The following is a 16,515-nucleotide window of genomic DNA, read 5'->3' on the forward strand; positions in this document are numbered from 1 at the left end:
TCACGTAGGCGCCATGTCAGTCAAAACCGCTATCAAAACCGCCAAGGGACCTCTTTTGCCCCGTAAGTTGGGGGACGGGTCGTATCTGGTTTTGCGATCAAGGGACGAAGATCGGACTGGTCGACAAATAGAGGAACCCAAAGTGAACTTATTCCTTTTTCTAGTGATTAAAAAAAAAGTAAAGCCTTCATACATTTTAGCCCATTTATCTGCCACACGAGGAAGCTACGGAGTACTCTTGGGGCCCGAGAGAGTGGGCCTTATAAATGAAGCCCAGTCGGATCGCACGGTAGCCCACCCACTTCTTCCATGTCCTCCTGTGCCGAGAAGCAGAGGAACCAATCCCGGCGAGGGCGCGCACACAGCGGAATAGCGCATCGCCTCCTCGCCTTGCCACCGGCAAGCCGCGCCTCCGCCTCTCCAATGGACGACGCGCCATGGCGCGACCTCGACGCCGACGTCCTCCGCCTCGTCGACCGCCGCCGCATGGCACGAGTCTGCCACAACTGGCGCCTCGCCGTCGCGCCGCAGCAGCCGCTGCCGGAGACGAGGCCGCTCCCATCGATCCTCGTCCCGCGCGCCGACGGCCCTTCCTTCGCGTCTTGATTTGATATGGTGGTTGTTGATTTGCCCAGTTAGGGCAGTTGATGATGCGTTCTCGAGATCCATGTGTGCTTGCAATTGCTTGATCCATAATAACATCTCTTCAGTACTCTCTGCTATTTTTCACCATGTTAGACTAATGCAGAAATTGTTGGTGTTCATGACTCAGATTGCAGGGAAGACGAAACTGCTTCTGCAGCAGTGCAGCTTGCTTTCGGTTTGCTTCAAATCTCTTCTGAGGATCTAATCAGAAATTCAGAAATTCTGCATTCATTGTTTACTTTTCTCAACTTTGTGGCATCCTGTCCAATGGTGCAGTTAAAACCAGTTCATTGCTTAATTACTTACTGGGAACGCCAAGCCGTGATTTTGAGGAAAATGCATTCATATTCAAGCATGCGGATTCACTAGGTTGATTCATATGGACACATGGGAGCATGTAGAGTTGGACAGATGGTTATTGGTCCTCCCGGCCAAAAATAAAAAAGAGAGCAAAAAGAAAAGGAGAGATTTATTGGTCCAATGTGATCATCATCTTTAGTAACACAGATATGATGGTAAAACTACCCGTACAGATTAACAGATATGATGCCTACCAACCTACCATCAGCCATCAGGCTGTGTTACCGAAGAAATGCTGATAGTATAACATCATCTGATCAGTACTAGTGATCAGATTAACACGCTGCCTATCATCTGTGTTACTGAAGAAATGCTGATAACTTAGGATCTGAAGAAATACCTCTTGACTGAAGAAATATACTCCACATTTTACATTATGCACATAACATAGGAACAGATCCTCTGAAGAGTGGCACTAGCCTACCTCAGTTCATCTTGGACTGTCAGCAAGAAACTCAAAACAGGACGCAGAAGCAATTCAGATTCACTGCAAAACCGTTTGATGCAAAACATACTTCTATCAGGAAAACTAGCCACTGCAAGTGACACATTGCATTGTTATTGACTGCAGCATAACGATGTACTAATGCAATCCAAGTCATGACGAACGGCAACCATTGGAAGCATATTGCGTTCTTGATTCACTGCAGCATCAGATCACACAAATTCATAGTTTCATACTGCGTTCACGATTCATGTAGTTCTGACTTGAAAACATTTTCTGCTACAAAAGGAGAATTTCTCCAGCATCATAGCAACTACCAATCCATGATTATGACATCAAATCTAGACTGGAACTGCAACTGTTGACTGAAACTACACTAATCCATCGCAGCAAGAGTAGACGGGACGGGACAGAGTACAACGGCTGCAAGCTAAACCACATGTCGGAGGATCAAATCAACAGCGAATCATACCTGTACCAGGACGATCAAAACTAACATGAGCAATCTCAGGGGAGAAGCCACCCCGGCGGTGAGTAGTCCGACGGGCCTTGCTCCGGCAAGAACTTGTCCACACGCGGAACCCCCGCCGCATCCGCCGCCGGTAGCCACTTGCCGGTGTCTCTGCAGGGATATCGCCGTCGCCGCCGCCGAGCCGTGAACACTGCCGACTCGCGGTAGAGCCTCCCGTCATCCAGGAAGTAGACGCCCTCGCCGAACTCATCGCCCTGATAGTCGCCCGCGTCGTACGATCTGGAGCATCCTCGCGCGACGAACAGCATCCGCCCACCCAGCGATTCCAGCTCCTTCCACGCGTACTGGGCCTCGATGGGCGTTCCCGACGGCGGATCCACCATCTCGAACACCTTGAACGCGGATGTCCTCGGCGGCGCGTAAAGACGATCAGGAACGCGCCTGACCACCATGAGGAGATTGCCGCGGGACTCCACCAGGTAGCGAACAACGATGTCTCCGCCATAATCGCACCCACCGCGCGAGGAGCGACGAATCGCCCTGGGCGCCATCTTCATGTTGCCGTTGCCGTCTTCGTGGAAATCCCGTACTGCGAAAACATGGAGGTCTTCTTCAGTGGTGAGGAAAAGGAAGGCCCCCTTGTGGTGTATGACATCCTCCAGAGCTGGCTCGTCGATGGCATCGGGGCCATGACCCATCGCCGCAGCCTGATCCGGGAAAGCCTTCGCTGACTGCACGCGCCAGAATGCGTGAGTGCGTCGACCAGCCTCGTAGGGCCCGTAGGTGATGATGGCGGCGCCGACGCAATCCTCGTCCTCCGGTGGCGAAGAGAGGGTCGCGGCGAGCATGACCATACCAATGTAAGGGACAGACCGCCCCAATTCAGCAGCCGTCATGTCCTGGCGGACAAAGAAGGGGAGGCGGAGGCGCAGCTGAACGTCGCGGAGGTTGAGGAGGTTGTGGCGGAAGGTCTCGCGGAAGGCGAGGAAGAGCCAGCCGCCGTCGTAGGCGCCGAAGCAGCGCGCGGCGCGCGCGTCGACCGGGACGCCGAGGCCGTGCCCGCCGCAGCCGAGGGCGCACGAGAAGGAAGGGCCGTCGGCGCGCGGGACGAGGATCCACGGGAGCGGGGGGCGATGCGGCGCGTGCTGCAGCGGCTCGACGGCGACGCGCCAGGCGTGGCAGACGCGGGCCATGGTGCGGCGGTCGACGAGGCACGTGAGGCGGTTGTGGACGAGGCGGAGGGCTTCCGCCATGAAGTCGCGCGCGGGCGCCGCCGCGTCCATGGGAGAGGCGGAGGCGGGGGCGAGGCGTGGCGGTGGCGGTGGCGGTGGAGAGGGTTGCGCGGCGGAGGAGGAGGTGGAACGCGACGAGGACGCTTCGTCGTTGTGCGCCATGTTTGAACTTTGGCTTCTGGAAGCAGGGGAAGAGGGGAACAGAGTGGCTTGGTTTGGAAGAAGAAGCAGAGAAGGCCGAGCCTTTTGCCAGCCGAGAAAGTGGTTGGGCCCAATTTATAGTGCCGGTTTTCTTGGGCCTGAAGTTTGGATCGCTGCTCTTTGCTGAGCGTTTCTTATTGGGCCTAAATGTTTTTTTCTTAAGAACGTAAAGTTTGGATGTACATGGTGCAGAATCGTGTGCGCCATGTTTGAACTTGGCTTGTGGAAGCAGGGGAAGAGAAGAGACACAGAGTGGCTTGGTTTGGAAGAAGAGGCAGAGTCAGAGAAGGCCAGCCTCATGGTGGTTGGTGTTCATGTCTTCGATTGCATTAGTGGATCATCATATTGTAGTAGTAATGCATTTTCTGGGATGTGTTTACTCAACATTACTTAGCATTTTTTCTGTTAAAAGAATGCATTGCATTGCATCAAAACCAATTTGCAGTGAAGATCGATGAATTGCTTCTTGAGATTGGTTTCAGTTGCTTCTCTTCTCAGGATTCATTTAAGTCGATGCTACATATTAAATTCATAACTATTAATTTGCTGTTCTTCTCCACTTATATCTTTTAAATTACTAGAAAAAAAAGTCCGTGCGTTGCAACGGGTGGATGCTATTTTAATGTTATTATTGTTATACGATTTACATGGATGAAATTCACCGTGTTAATTCGCTTGGATATTTTTTTAAAAAATCATGAGCTGCAATTAGGAGTCCAACTTTCCTCTAAAGTTAGCATGCGATTTTTTAAAAGAAATTTCTTATATGACTTCTTTTGTATTTTCAAAAGCAAACAAACTTAAAATCCGACTCAAACATGGATATGTATTTCCAAAATAGAACGAACTTATAAACCGACTCAAATACGGATGACTTACCAAAATACCGGCAAAAACATCTTTAATTTTTATAATAGTAGAGATATATTATTTTTAACATCCGTTTGACCTATTGTAGTCTACTCAAAATATGTGACAAAACAAGTCCAATATTTAATATATTTAAATTATTTTAAAATTTTATTCTTGTTCTTAGCTCTTATAGCAGTGTAGTTACTTTAAATATCATAAAAAGTTACTTTCTTATAGCAATATAGTTATTTCTAGTAACGTGGGGTAAAGATTTGCTTTTATTTTGTTTTTAGAGTTACTTTCCTCTAGCACTAAGTTACTTCTAATACCGTGAAGAGTAACTTCTATTCCTCCAGACTTACCTTTTTTTTTTCTAGCAATATAGTTACTCTAGTAATGTTAAAAGCTACTTCTATTTCTTCAAAGTTTTTTCTAATCCCATAAAAAGTAATTCTATCTTATCAGCTTTACTTTCCTCTAGAAGTGTACTTACATCTAACACCATAAAAAGTTACTTCTATTCTTTTTATAAAAAAATTACTTTCTTCCAAGTGTGTAATTACTTTAAATACCTAAAGAGTTATTTTCTATATGACGCTAAATTACTCTTTCCAAAACATTTATAGTGATTACTTCCAAATAAAGAAAATTACTTTCTCCTACCAGTATAATTACTTTGTATTTAGTTAGGAGTCTTTTTTATGTTTTACTTGGCATAGTTTCTTATTTCACCATCATTCAATATGTTTACTTTCAATGCTACACAAAAGTGCCGGTTCGTTAAAAAAGTGCTACACAAAACACTAGACATGGCATGATGGCACCCATCCGACCTCAAAACACTAGGCATGACGAGTTGGCGTCACAACCGCACTCCCCTGTTTTAGTTTTGAAAATTTTGATTAGGAATTATCTTAGACGAGGCTGATTCAGAGTAGGAAAAATTGCACACATCAGTAGGAGGACATGATACTGATCGTCTGATCCTTCTCGCATTGGGCGTTCATGGCCTCGTGGGCTACTTAAAAGGCCATCTAAAAGCCCATAGAGAATAAATGAGGCCCATTATACATTTGAGCCCATTAATCTGCCTCACGAGGGAGATACACTTGGGGCCCAAGAAAGCTAGCCCTATAAAAGAGGTCCAAACTGATCGCGTGCTGGCCCACCCACCTTCTTCTTCCAAACGAAGCCGTCATCTCCACCCGCTTCCAGAAGCAGAGGAATCAATCCCACACACACCTCGCCACCGGCAAGCCGCGCCTCCGCCTCTCGCCCTCTCCAATGGACGCGCCATGGTTCAACCTCAACGCCGACGTCCTCCGCCTCGTCCACAAGCGCCTCCCGTGCCTCGTCGACCGCCGCCGCATGGCCCGAGTCTGCCACAACTGGCGCGTCGCCGTCAAGCCGCAGCCGCAGCCGCCGCCGGGGACGAGGCCGCTCCCGTCGATCCTCGTCCCGCGCGCCGACGGGCCTTCCTTCGCGTGCGCCCTCGCCGGCTGCGCCACCCACGGCTTCGGCCACCCGCTCCCGGCCGACGCACGCGCCGCGCGCTACTTCGGCGCCTACGACGGTGGCTGGGTCTTCGTCGCCTTCGGCCGAATTCTGGAGTACGCGCTACTCAGCCTCCGCAACGGCACGCGATTCCACGTCCCCGACATGAGCATGGGCATGGTGGCCGCGACCCTCTCTTCGCCACCGGGCGACGAACGCTGCGTCGCCGCCGCCATCAGCCATTCCTGCATGATGGACAATCCTCGAATCCATGCATTCGGGATCCTGAGGCATCGAGTTGCGGAGGAGGCGACTCATGATCCTGCTGAGTTCGTCACCACGTCAGTTCTGGAGGATGTCATACACCACAACAAAGCCTTCAAATTCCTCACAAGAGAAGAAAACCTCCATGTTTTTCCTGTAGCGGGCTTCCACGAAGACGTCAACGGCAATCTTGAGATACCGCCCGTGGAGGTTCATCGCTTCTCGCGTGGCGAGCGAGATTACGGCGGAGCCGTCGCTGTTCGCTACCTCGTGGAGTCCGGCGGGAATCTCCTCATGGTCGTCAGGCTCGTCACCGATCCTCTTCTCTTGCCGACGAGGACGTCGGCGTTCAAGGTGTTTGAGATGGTGGAGCCACCGACGGGGACTCCCATCCACGACGAGGAGCCCGCATTCGCTTGGAAGGAGCTGGAATCGCTGGGTGGGCTGATGCTGTTCGTCGCGCGAGGCTGCTCCAGATCGTACAGCAAGAACAACTACCCGGACGCTGAGTTCAACGAGGGCGTCTACTTCTTGGATGATGGGAGACTCTACCGTGAGGGGTTATCGTTCTTGGCTCCCGGTTCCCCAGAATACCCCTGCAGAGACAACGGCAAGTGGACGGCGGCGGCGGCGGCGGCGGCGGCGGGTAGCAGCATGGACAAGTTCTTGCCGGAGCAAGGCCCGTTGAACTACTCACCGCTGGCTTGGCTTCTCCCCTGAGAGTGCTCATGTTAGTTTCACCTTTCTGAAATGTGCTATAGTGTAGTTTCAGTCAACAGTTTGATGTTTCCGTCAAGATTGGTGTGATAATTGTCGGTTGGTACAGTTGCTACTATGCTGGAGCTACCTAGTAAATTCTCCTTTTGTAGCAGAAATGCAGTGTGGTCTGATGAATTACATGTATGCAGCAATGATATTGCAGTCAATAGTAATGGAATGTGTAATTTTCAGTGCTTATTTTTCCTGATAGAAGCATGTTTTGCATCAAATGGATTTTACAGTGAAGCTGAATTTGCTTCTGCACCCTGCTTTCAGTTGCTTGCTGGCAGTCCAAGATGGAGTTAGCTGAATTTTCAATGGCTCCCACACATTTCATAACTTTATTATCTATTCACTTTTCCATAAGTTAGCTGAATTTTTAATGGGCTTCTCAAATTGCTGCTGGGAAACATGCAGATTGTTTCTCTTCTCTTTCTTCATACTAGTTGTTTCATAGCAACTTTTTTCTTTGAGCCAGTTCTGAACTTCAGATATGACAGTTGTTGATTGTCCGGTTACTTCAGTCTGTGATGTTTCGTCCATGTGTGCAGTGTACTTGCAATTGTTTGATCTGCCATAACATCTCTTCAATACTTCACTTCATGATTTCAGTTGCTGTCCAGAAAATGGTTGGTGTTAATGGCTTAGATTGCATATTTGCAGCAGTGCTTCGGATCAAACGGATTTTCAGTTGCTTTATGATCAGTTGCATAGGGGTAGTAAATAATCTACCTTGTGTTATTTGTTCTTCTGTAGGAATAGATCGTGGCACGGGAAAAACAAATTCAGTGGTACTATCAGTATAGTACCACACAGATACATGTATGTTGATAACTGTTTCATTAATCAGTTCACTGCTACTGAACAGAGGATGTTCTGCTCATTTGGTCATCTGCTCTACAGGAAAAATTGGTTGCTCATTTGGTCATTCTGAAATTGTAGCATAGTCTGATGGTAGTGGTACCACTAAAAAAAAGTTCTTCAGACGGTTGTTTCCCCTTTCTCAGTACCTATATGGTAAAATGCCAAGCAATGCTTTTGCCGAGAATGACACATTGACACCCATCTCCCTGCTTGAGTTTTGAAATTTTGATTCTGAATAATTTTTGTTCACCCGGTTGATGCAGAATAGCAATGGTCACCCTATTTCAGTATTTCTGTTTCGTTTTACTCCGAAAAAATGCGTGTTGAATTTGAGAGATTATTATACGAGTACATTGGAATATGGGTTTTGAAATATCGAGCAGGCTGGCCCTATTGGCCCAGTGAAAAAGTAAAACCGTGGGGCCCACGAAAACTGGCCCAATAAATAATGCCCAGTCTGATAGCTTCGTTCCCCAGCCCAACCCCCTGCCTCTTCCAAACCAAAGCCACCCATCTCCCACCTCCCGCTTCGAGAAACAGAGCAATCAACCCCACGCAGCCACATCGTCGCAATCGATCGCCTCGCCTCACCTCGCTTCGCTTCCTCTCCAATGGAGTCGCTCCACCACGACGTGATCCGCCTCATCCACAGCCGCCTGCCGTGCCTCGTCGACCGCCGCCGCATGGGCCGGGTCTGCCACAGCTGGCACCTCGCCGTCGCGGAGAGGCAGCGCAGCAAGCTCCCGTCGATCTTCGTGCCGCGCGCGGACGGCCCGTCCTTCGCGTGCGCCCTCGCCAGCTGCTGCGCCACCCACGGCTTCGCCCACCCGCTCAAGGACGACGCGCGCGCCGCGCTATACTTCGGCGCCTACGACGGCGGCTGGGCGTTCGTCGCCTTCGGCCACACCGTGGGCTACGCGCTCCTCAGCCTCCGCGACGGCGACCGGCTCCACATCCCCGACATCGGCATGGCCGTGGTGGCCGCCACCCTCTCCTCGCCGCCGGACGACGAACGCTGCCTCGCCGCCGCCATCAACCTCTCCTTCCTGATTGACGATCTACGCACTCACGCGTTCTGGCCCATGCGGCGTCAATCTGCGGCTGCGCCGGAGAAGGCGGCGAAACCTGCAAAGGTCATCAGCGGCCACGCTCTGGAGGATGTCGTACACCACGACGACGCCTTCCATTTCCTCACGAGAGAAGAAAACCTCCATGTTTTTCCGGTAGCGGGCTTCCGCGAAGACGACGAGGGCAATCTGGAGATACCGCCCGTGGAGGTTCATCGCTTCTCGCGTGGCGGGCGAGATTACGGCCAAAACAACGCTGTTCGCTACCTGGTGGAGTCCGGCGAGAATCTCCTCATGGTCGTCAGGCTCGTTCCCCATCCTCCCCAATTGCCGCCGAGGACGTCGGCGTTCAAGGTGTTCGAGATGGTGGAGCCGCCGCTGGGGACTCCCATCAACAACGACGAGGCACCATACGCCTGGAACGAGCTGGAATCGCTGGGTGGGCGGATGCTGTTCGTCGCGCGAGGCTGCTCCAGATCGTACGACGCGAACAACAATCCGGGCTCCGAGTTCAGCGAGGGCGTCTACTTCCTGGATGACGGGAGACTCTACGACGAGGAGTTGATGCTCGGTGAGCCCGATTTCCGGGAGTATCCCTGCAGAGACACCGGCAAGTGGTTGCCAGCGGCGGAGGCGAATCCCCGAGTGGTCGAGTTCTTGCCGGAGCAAGCCCCGTCGAGCTACTCGCCGCCGGCGTGGCTTCTCCCCTGAGATTGCCGTCGAGCTACAGGTTTTTGCTTGCTGTCGATTCGATCCCCCGAGATGTGGTTTAGCTTGCAGCCGTTGTACTCTGTCCCGTCTCCTCTTGCTGCGATCGATTAGTGTAGTTTCAGTCCAGATTTGATGTCATAATCGTGGATTGGTACAGCTGCTACAATGTTGGAGCAGTGGAGCTTGTACTTGGTAAATTCTCCTCTTCTATCAGAAAGAGTATGCAAGTCAGAATTACATGAATAATGAATGCAGTATATTCAACTCAGCATGAATATGTGATCTGATGAATTTTACATGAATTACAATGGTTGCCATTCTTGGCTTGGATTTCATTAGTCGGTAAGATTGCAATGTGTAATTTTCAGTGCTTATTTTTCAGGATAGAAGCATGTTTTGCATCAAATGTATTTTACAGTGAAGCTGAATTTGCTTCTGCAGCCTGCTTTCAGTTGCTTGCTGACAGTGCAAGATGGACTTGGCTGAATTTTCAATGGCTGCTACACATGTTCCTAACTGAATTAACTATTCACTTGTTCATAAGTTAGCTGAATTTCAGTTGCTTGCTGACAGTCCAGGATGGGCTGAGGTAGTGCCACTCTTCAGTGGATTTTAGCAGAATTTTCGATGGCTGCTACATATTTTCCTAACTCATAATGTAGCATGTTAAGTTTACCAAATTACTGATACACATCGGTTTCAGCTAGCTGTGAAAGATGCCGATAGTTTACCTGTTTGTTCTTGATACTAGTTGCTCGGTTCTGTTGTTGTATAATCGTCTGAATCTTAGTGGAGTACTATTGATTCTACTGAATTTATTTACTGCACCACAATGTATTCCTTTATTCTGTGCATAAGGTAGAACGTTGTGTATGTTTTAGTAGCAGAAGAATGGTTAAACAGTTTACAGATGGTTATTAATCCAAAGTTATCAGCATTTAGGCATTACTTCAGTAACACAGCCTGATGTTAGGCGTCATGGTAATCTGTTGACTAGTACTGAACTACTGATCAGATGATGATGTTCTTCTGCCCTCCCTGCTCTACAGAAGAGTGGATCAAATGAGAGAAAAAGTTGACACGCGGAGAGGAGGATGATTATCTCTGCATTGCCCGTTCATTTTTCTGAATTTGCATGCAGGATCTTGTGATTGATGGTAAGAAATTGTTGGTACAATTTAGATGGTTGGTTGGTTAATCACCAGCATTAACCACGAGAAAATTTTGGCAGTTCACTACGACTTTGATGCATCACTTGCAGATTCTTTACTGTTCAGTCTGGAACTCAATAAACAAAAAGTCATAAGAACTCACAGACTCTGGAAAATTAAAATAACACGGGTCTCAAGTTATTGGTCCATGGGAAATTCGACATGAATCAAGCTGATTGAGCATAACTGTCACGGTAGATGCCATGCTGATTAAGCGACTTTCGGCGAGGGAAGAGGAGGATTAGCCTGAAAAATTGAAAAATTGGCATGAACAGGATCCCCCACACTGAATCATTGTTCGTTGCAATATAATGATGCACTAATTAATGCAATCTGAGTCATGAGAACCAACAATTTCTGCATTAGTCTAGCATGGTGAAAATAGCAGAGAGTACTGAAGAGATGTTATGATGGATCAAGCAATTGCAAGCACACATGGATCTCGAGAACACATCATCGATTGCACTAACTGGACAAATCAATAAACCATATCAGCACGACAACAAGTCATCAGACAATCTAACTAAGAACATGGCAGTCTCACGGCAGAATCCAAACCGGCGACGTGTACATCGACAGGCCTTGCTCCGGCAAGAGCTTGTCCACGTGGCCGGTAACCGCCTCCGCTGCCGCCGCCGCCGCCGGCGGCAGCCACTTGCCGTTGTCGCTGCAGGGGAACTGGGCAAAGGGATTCAGGATTTGGAACGCCTCATCGTAGAGTCTCCCGTCATCCAGGAAGTAGACGCCCTCGTTGAACTCGGCGCCCGGATACTTGTCCGCGTCGTACGATCTGGAGCAGCCTCGCGCGACGAACAGCATCCGCCCACCCAGCGATTCCAGCTCCTTCCAGGCGTATGATGCCCCGTCGTTGTTGATGGGCGTCTCCACCATCTCGAACACCTTGAACGCCCATGTCGTCGGCGGAAAGAGGGGAGGATGAGGAAGGAGCCTGACGACCATGAGGAGATTCTCGCCGGACTCCACCAGGTAACGAACAGCGATGGCTCCGCCGTAATCTCGCCCACCACGCGAGAAGCGGCGAACCACCATGGGCGGTATCTCCAGATTGCCGTCGTCGTCTTCGTGGAAGCCCGCTACAGGAAAAACATGGAGGTTTTCTTCTCTTGTGAGGAAATGGAAGGCTTTCTTGTGGTGTATGACATCCTCCAGAACTGACGTGGTGACGAACTCAACAGCAGTCGCCTTCTCCTCAACTTGATGCTCCATGCGCCAGAACACATGAACGCGTGGATCGTCCATCAAGCTGAAGCTGGTGTTGATGATGGCGGCAGCGAGGCAGTGTTCGTCGTCCGGTGGCGAAGAGAGGGTCGCGGCCAATATGTCCGTGAGCATGTCGATGTCAGCGAGGGGGAACCGCTCGTCGGTGCGGAGGCTGAAGAGCGCGTAGTCCATGGTGCGGTAGATGGCGACGAAGACCCAGCCACCGTCGTAGGCGCCGAAGTAACGCGCGGTGCGTGCGTCGGCCGGGAGCGGGGGGCGGAAGGCGTGGGTGGCGCAGCCGGCGAGGGCGCACGCGAAGGAATGCCCGTCGGCGCGCGGGACGAGGATCGATGGGAGCGGCCTCGTCCCCGGCCGCGGCTGCTCAGGCTTGACGGCGACGCGCCAGTTGCGGCAGACTCGGGCCATGCGCCGCCGGTCGACGAGGCACGGGAGACGCTTGAGGATGAGGCCGAGCACGTCGGCGTCGAGGTCGCGCCATGGCGAGTCCATTGGAGAGGCGGAGGCGCGGCTTGCCGGTGGCGAGGCGAGGAGGAGGAATGGAGGAACCGATGGATTCCTCTGCTTCTGGAAGCAGGAGGAGACGTGCTTGGATTGGAAGGGGGAGGGGGGACTGGGCCTCATTTATAGGGCCAGCTTTCTTGGGCCCCAAATCATGAGGCGGATAATAAATGGGCTAAAATGTATTAAGGCTTTACTTTTTTTTTTTCATAAGTGACCCTCCGGGAATTTAAAACTCAAACTGGGAGTTCGTTTGAGGTTATAACTTATAAGTCGATTTGACTCCCTCCGTTTCAGGTTATAAGTCAATTTGACTTTGATCAAAATCAAACTGTTTTAAATTTGACCAAGTTTGTAAAAAAAATGGTAACATTTTCAACCCAAGACAAATTTATTATGAAAATATACTCAATTATTGATTTGATGAAACTAATCTAGTATTATAAATATTACTATATTTATCTATAAATTTAATTAAACTTAAAACAATTAATTTTGACTAAAGTCAAAATATCTCATAATCTGAAATAGAGAGAGTAGTGTTTTTATTGTACCATCAGACTGATGCACAAGTTCAGAAAAGTGAACAAGGAATGCAGAGATAAGCATCCTGTGTGTTTATCAACATTTCCTCATCCTCTTCTCTCTGTAAAGGACGAGCTGTGAACTGAGCATCCTTCAGTTCTGCACTAATGAAAAGATTACCATATCGCCTACAGAAAACATGTGTGCCTATGTTACTAAAGATGATGACCACATTGGACCAATAACTTTTTTCTTTTTACCGGTAGGATTAATAACCATCCGTCCATCTGAACTGTTAACCTGCCTGAATGCCTTTTCTCAACAACAACAAAAAAAAGGGTTAACCTTCCCTGCTCCCATTTGTTTCTGCACCATGTACATCCAAACTTTAGGCCCAAGAAGAAATGCTCAGCAAAGAGCAGCGATCCAAACTTCAGGCCTAAGAAAACCGGCACTATAAATTGGGCCCAATTTCTTGCTCGGTTGGCAAAAGGCTGGCCTTCTCTGCATCTTCTTCCAAACCAAACTACCCAAACTTTCCCCTGCTTCCAGAAGCCAAGTTCAAACATGGCGCACAACGACGAAGCGTCCTCGTCGCGTTCCACCTCCTCCGCCGCCGCCCAACCCTCGCCACCGCCACCGCCACCGCCACCGCCACCGCCACGCCTCGCCCCCGACTCCGCCTCCGCCTCCTCCTCTCCCATGGACGCGGCGGCGCCCGCGCGCGACTTCATGGCGGAAGCCCTCCGCCTCGTCCACAACCGCCTCACGTGCCTCGTCGACCGCCGCACCATGGCCCGCGTCTGCCACGACTGGCGCGTCGCCGTCAAGCCGCTGCAGCACGCGCCGCATCTCCGCCCGCTCCCGTGGATCCTCGTCCCGCGCGCCGACGGCCCTTCCTTCTCGTGCGCCCTCCGCGGCTGCGGCGGGCACGGCCTCGGCGTCCCGGACGGCGCGCGCGCCGCGCGCTGCTTCGGCGCCTACGACGGCGGCTGGCTCTTCCTCGGCGAGACCTGCCGCAACACGCTCCTCAGCCTCCGCGATCATCAGCTGCGCTTCAACCTCCCCTTTTTTGTCCGCCCGGACAAGACGGCTGCTGAATTGGGGCGGCCAGACGGCCCTGTCCCTAACATTGGTGTGATCATGCTCGCCGCGACGCTCTCTTCGCCACCGGAGGACGAGGATTGCGTCGCCGCCGCCATCATCACCTACTGGCCCTTCCAGGCTGCTCGACGCACTCACGCATTCTGGCGCGTGCAGTCAGCAAATGCTTCCCCGGATCAGGTTGCGGCGATGGGGCATGGCCCTAGTGCCATCGACGAGCCAGCTCTGGAGGATGTCATACACCACAAGGGAGCCTTCCTTTTCCTCACCGCAGAAGAAGACCTCCATGTTTTCACAGCACGGGATTTCCATGAAGACGGCGACGGCAACATGAAGATGGCGCCCAGGGTGATTCTTCGCTTCTGGCGTGGCCGGCGCGATTATGGCGGAGACGTCGTTGCTCGCTACCTGGTGGAGTCCCGCGGCAATCTCCTCATGGTGGTCAGGCGCGTTCCTGCTCCTCTTGCCGCGCCGCCGACGACATCGGCGTTCAAGGTGTTCGAGATGGTGCAGCCGCCGCCGAGGAAGCGGAACAAGGCCCTGCACGGCTGGAAGGAGCTGGAGTCGCTGGGTGGGCGGATGCTGTTCGTCGCGCGAGGCTGCTCCAGATCGTACGACGCGGGTGACTATCCGGGCGACGAGTTCGGCGAGGGCGTCTACTTCCTGGATGACGGGAGGCTCTACCGCGAGTCGACTGTGTTCGCTTCTCGCGCCGTCGCGGGGAAATACCCCTGCAGAGACACCGGCAAGTGGCTACCGTCGGCGGGTGCGGCGGGGGTTCCGCGTGTGGACAAGTTCTTGCCGGAGCAAGGCCCGTCGGACTACTCACCGCCGGGGTGGCTTCTCCCCTGAGATTGCTCATGTTAGTTTTGATCGTCCTGGTACAGGTATGATTCGCTGTTGATTTGTTCGAGATGTCCTTCTCCTCTTGTTTGGGTGGATGATGTAGTCTTCCTGATCAGTCAGTAGTTGTTGTTTCGAATCGAGATCCGATGTGATAATTCTTGATCAATCAGTATAATTCTCCTTCCTGAGTCAGACTTGCATGAACGCAAATGCATGTGATGTGATCTCTGGTCTGATGATTTGCATGAATGCAGCAACGTTTTGGCTTTCAGTACTTGGATTGCATCTATGCATCATTGTTTATGCAGTTAATAATAATGCAATGAGAGAATGTGCTCAATTATCCGTGCTTAATTTTCTTGATAGAAGAATACTTTGCATGAAATGGATTTGTAATGTAGCTGAATTTCTTCTCTGAAGCCTGATTTCAGTTTGTTAACTGATCAGTTTCAGGCTTTCAGCTAGATGTGAAAGATGCAGGTCGTTTATGTTTTCTTTCATCATGCGATGTTGTATGATCGTCTGAATGTCATTTGTTCTTCTATAGATTTCTACTACTGAAGGTGCTGAATTTACTTTCTGTGCCACGATTTATTCCTAGATTGTGTGCATGATGTAGAATGTTGAGTACAATTTAGTAGCAGAGGGCTTCTTGGTCGCCAAAATCATTTAGAGATAACAGGCTTTTGTTAATATGTTCACTAGTACTGATTAGAGGACAATTTGTACAAACTAAGGATTGATTAGAAGATATTGTGCTCTGCAAACAGCGCATAATGAGTGGTAAATTTGTTAGATTCACGGAGAGATGTTTCTCTGCATATTCATTTTTCTGAACTTGTAGCACCATTTGTCTAATAGTTGGTCAATTGTTCATGAGATGGTTCGTGGTTGGTCGCTTGATTACCAGTGTTAATTCGGTTAGAATCGGACTGTTAAGCATCTGGACCGGTTAGTCCGATAAGCCTACGAGATCACAAGACCCATAAGCCATGACTTGGATTGCATTAGTGCATAATGTGCTTAATTAGCAGTAAGAATTAAGTATGCAGTATGCTCTACATCAAATGGATTTAAGAATGACTGTGAATCAACAAGCAACTGAATACTGTCTGCTTTCAGTTACTTGTTTTTTTTTTCTTTGCGGGGATCTTTCAGTTACTTGTTGACTGTCCAAGATGGGGCTGGGGTAACCGGATAAGCTACTGCATCTCTTCTGACGATCTAAGCAGGATTCTAGTTGCTGCTACATAGTATCATAACTGATTTATAGTATTCTTCGCATTTTCATAATCTGGCATGTCAATCTCTCGGTTTATTTAAACTTAGATGAGATAACACTGCACATTATTTTCAGGCTTTTCAGCTAGCTGTGAAAGATGCACATGATTTATCTTTTCTTTCTTCATACTCGTTATTGTCTGATCGGTTGAAAGGTGACAAAAAAGTTTAAACGTACAGTAAATAATTCGTCCTGTGTTGTTTCTTCTTCTGTAGGACTACTATTGATAACACTTAATTTATTCTGCCCTGATTTTCCCCTATTATGTGCATGGTGTAGAATATTGAGTATATTTCAGTAGCAGATGAACCGGCTAAACGGTCAAGATATGGTTATTAGTTACTAATCTGAAGTGCTCAGCAATTTTCAGTAGTACAGCCTTTTGACAAGCACCATGTTAACCTGTTCACTAGTAATCAGATGGTTTTCTGCTCTAAAGAA

General features: G+C 50.0%; 4 protein-coding genes across 4 annotated transcripts; 2 read left to right on the top strand and 2 right to left on the bottom strand.

The window, feature by feature from the left end:
• Positions 1-1,957: 1,957 nt before the first annotated feature.
• Positions 1,958-3,316, bottom strand: LOC127772825 (uncharacterized). Its single transcript, XM_052298807.1, has one exon. The coding sequence runs from the start codon at positions 3,314-3,316 to the stop codon at positions 1,958-1,960; it is 1,359 nt and encodes a 452-aa protein (XP_052154767.1).
• A 2,175-nt stretch (positions 3,317-5,491) lies between these two features.
• On the top strand, positions 5,492-6,685 carry LOC127772826 (uncharacterized). The gene has a single exon (XM_052298808.1). It carries the CDS (start codon positions 5,492-5,494, stop codon positions 6,683-6,685), a length of 1,194 nt encoding a protein of 397 aa, XP_052154768.1.
• A 1,514-nt stretch (positions 6,686-8,199) lies between these two features.
• Positions 8,200-14,798, top strand: LOC127774261 (uncharacterized). The gene is made up of 4 exons (XM_052300507.1): positions 8,200-9,350; positions 9,524-9,585; positions 11,812-12,298; positions 13,235-14,798. Exons 1-4 carry the CDS (start codon positions 8,200-8,202, stop codon positions 14,796-14,798), a joined length of 3,264 nt encoding a protein of 1,087 aa, XP_052156467.1.
• LOC127772830 (uncharacterized) lies at positions 11,118-12,329 on the bottom strand. The gene has a single exon (XM_052298811.1). The coding sequence runs from the start codon at positions 12,306-12,308 to the stop codon at positions 11,118-11,120; it is 1,191 nt and encodes a 396-aa protein (XP_052154771.1). The 5' UTR covers positions 12,309-12,329.
• Positions 14,799-16,515: the final 1,717 nt, after the last annotated feature.

Source organism: Oryza glaberrima, chromosome 5 (assembly GCF_000147395.1).
Source record: "Oryza glaberrima chromosome 5, OglaRS2, whole genome shotgun sequence".
Classification (NCBI taxonomy): domain Eukaryota; kingdom Viridiplantae; phylum Streptophyta; class Magnoliopsida; order Poales; family Poaceae; genus Oryza; species Oryza glaberrima.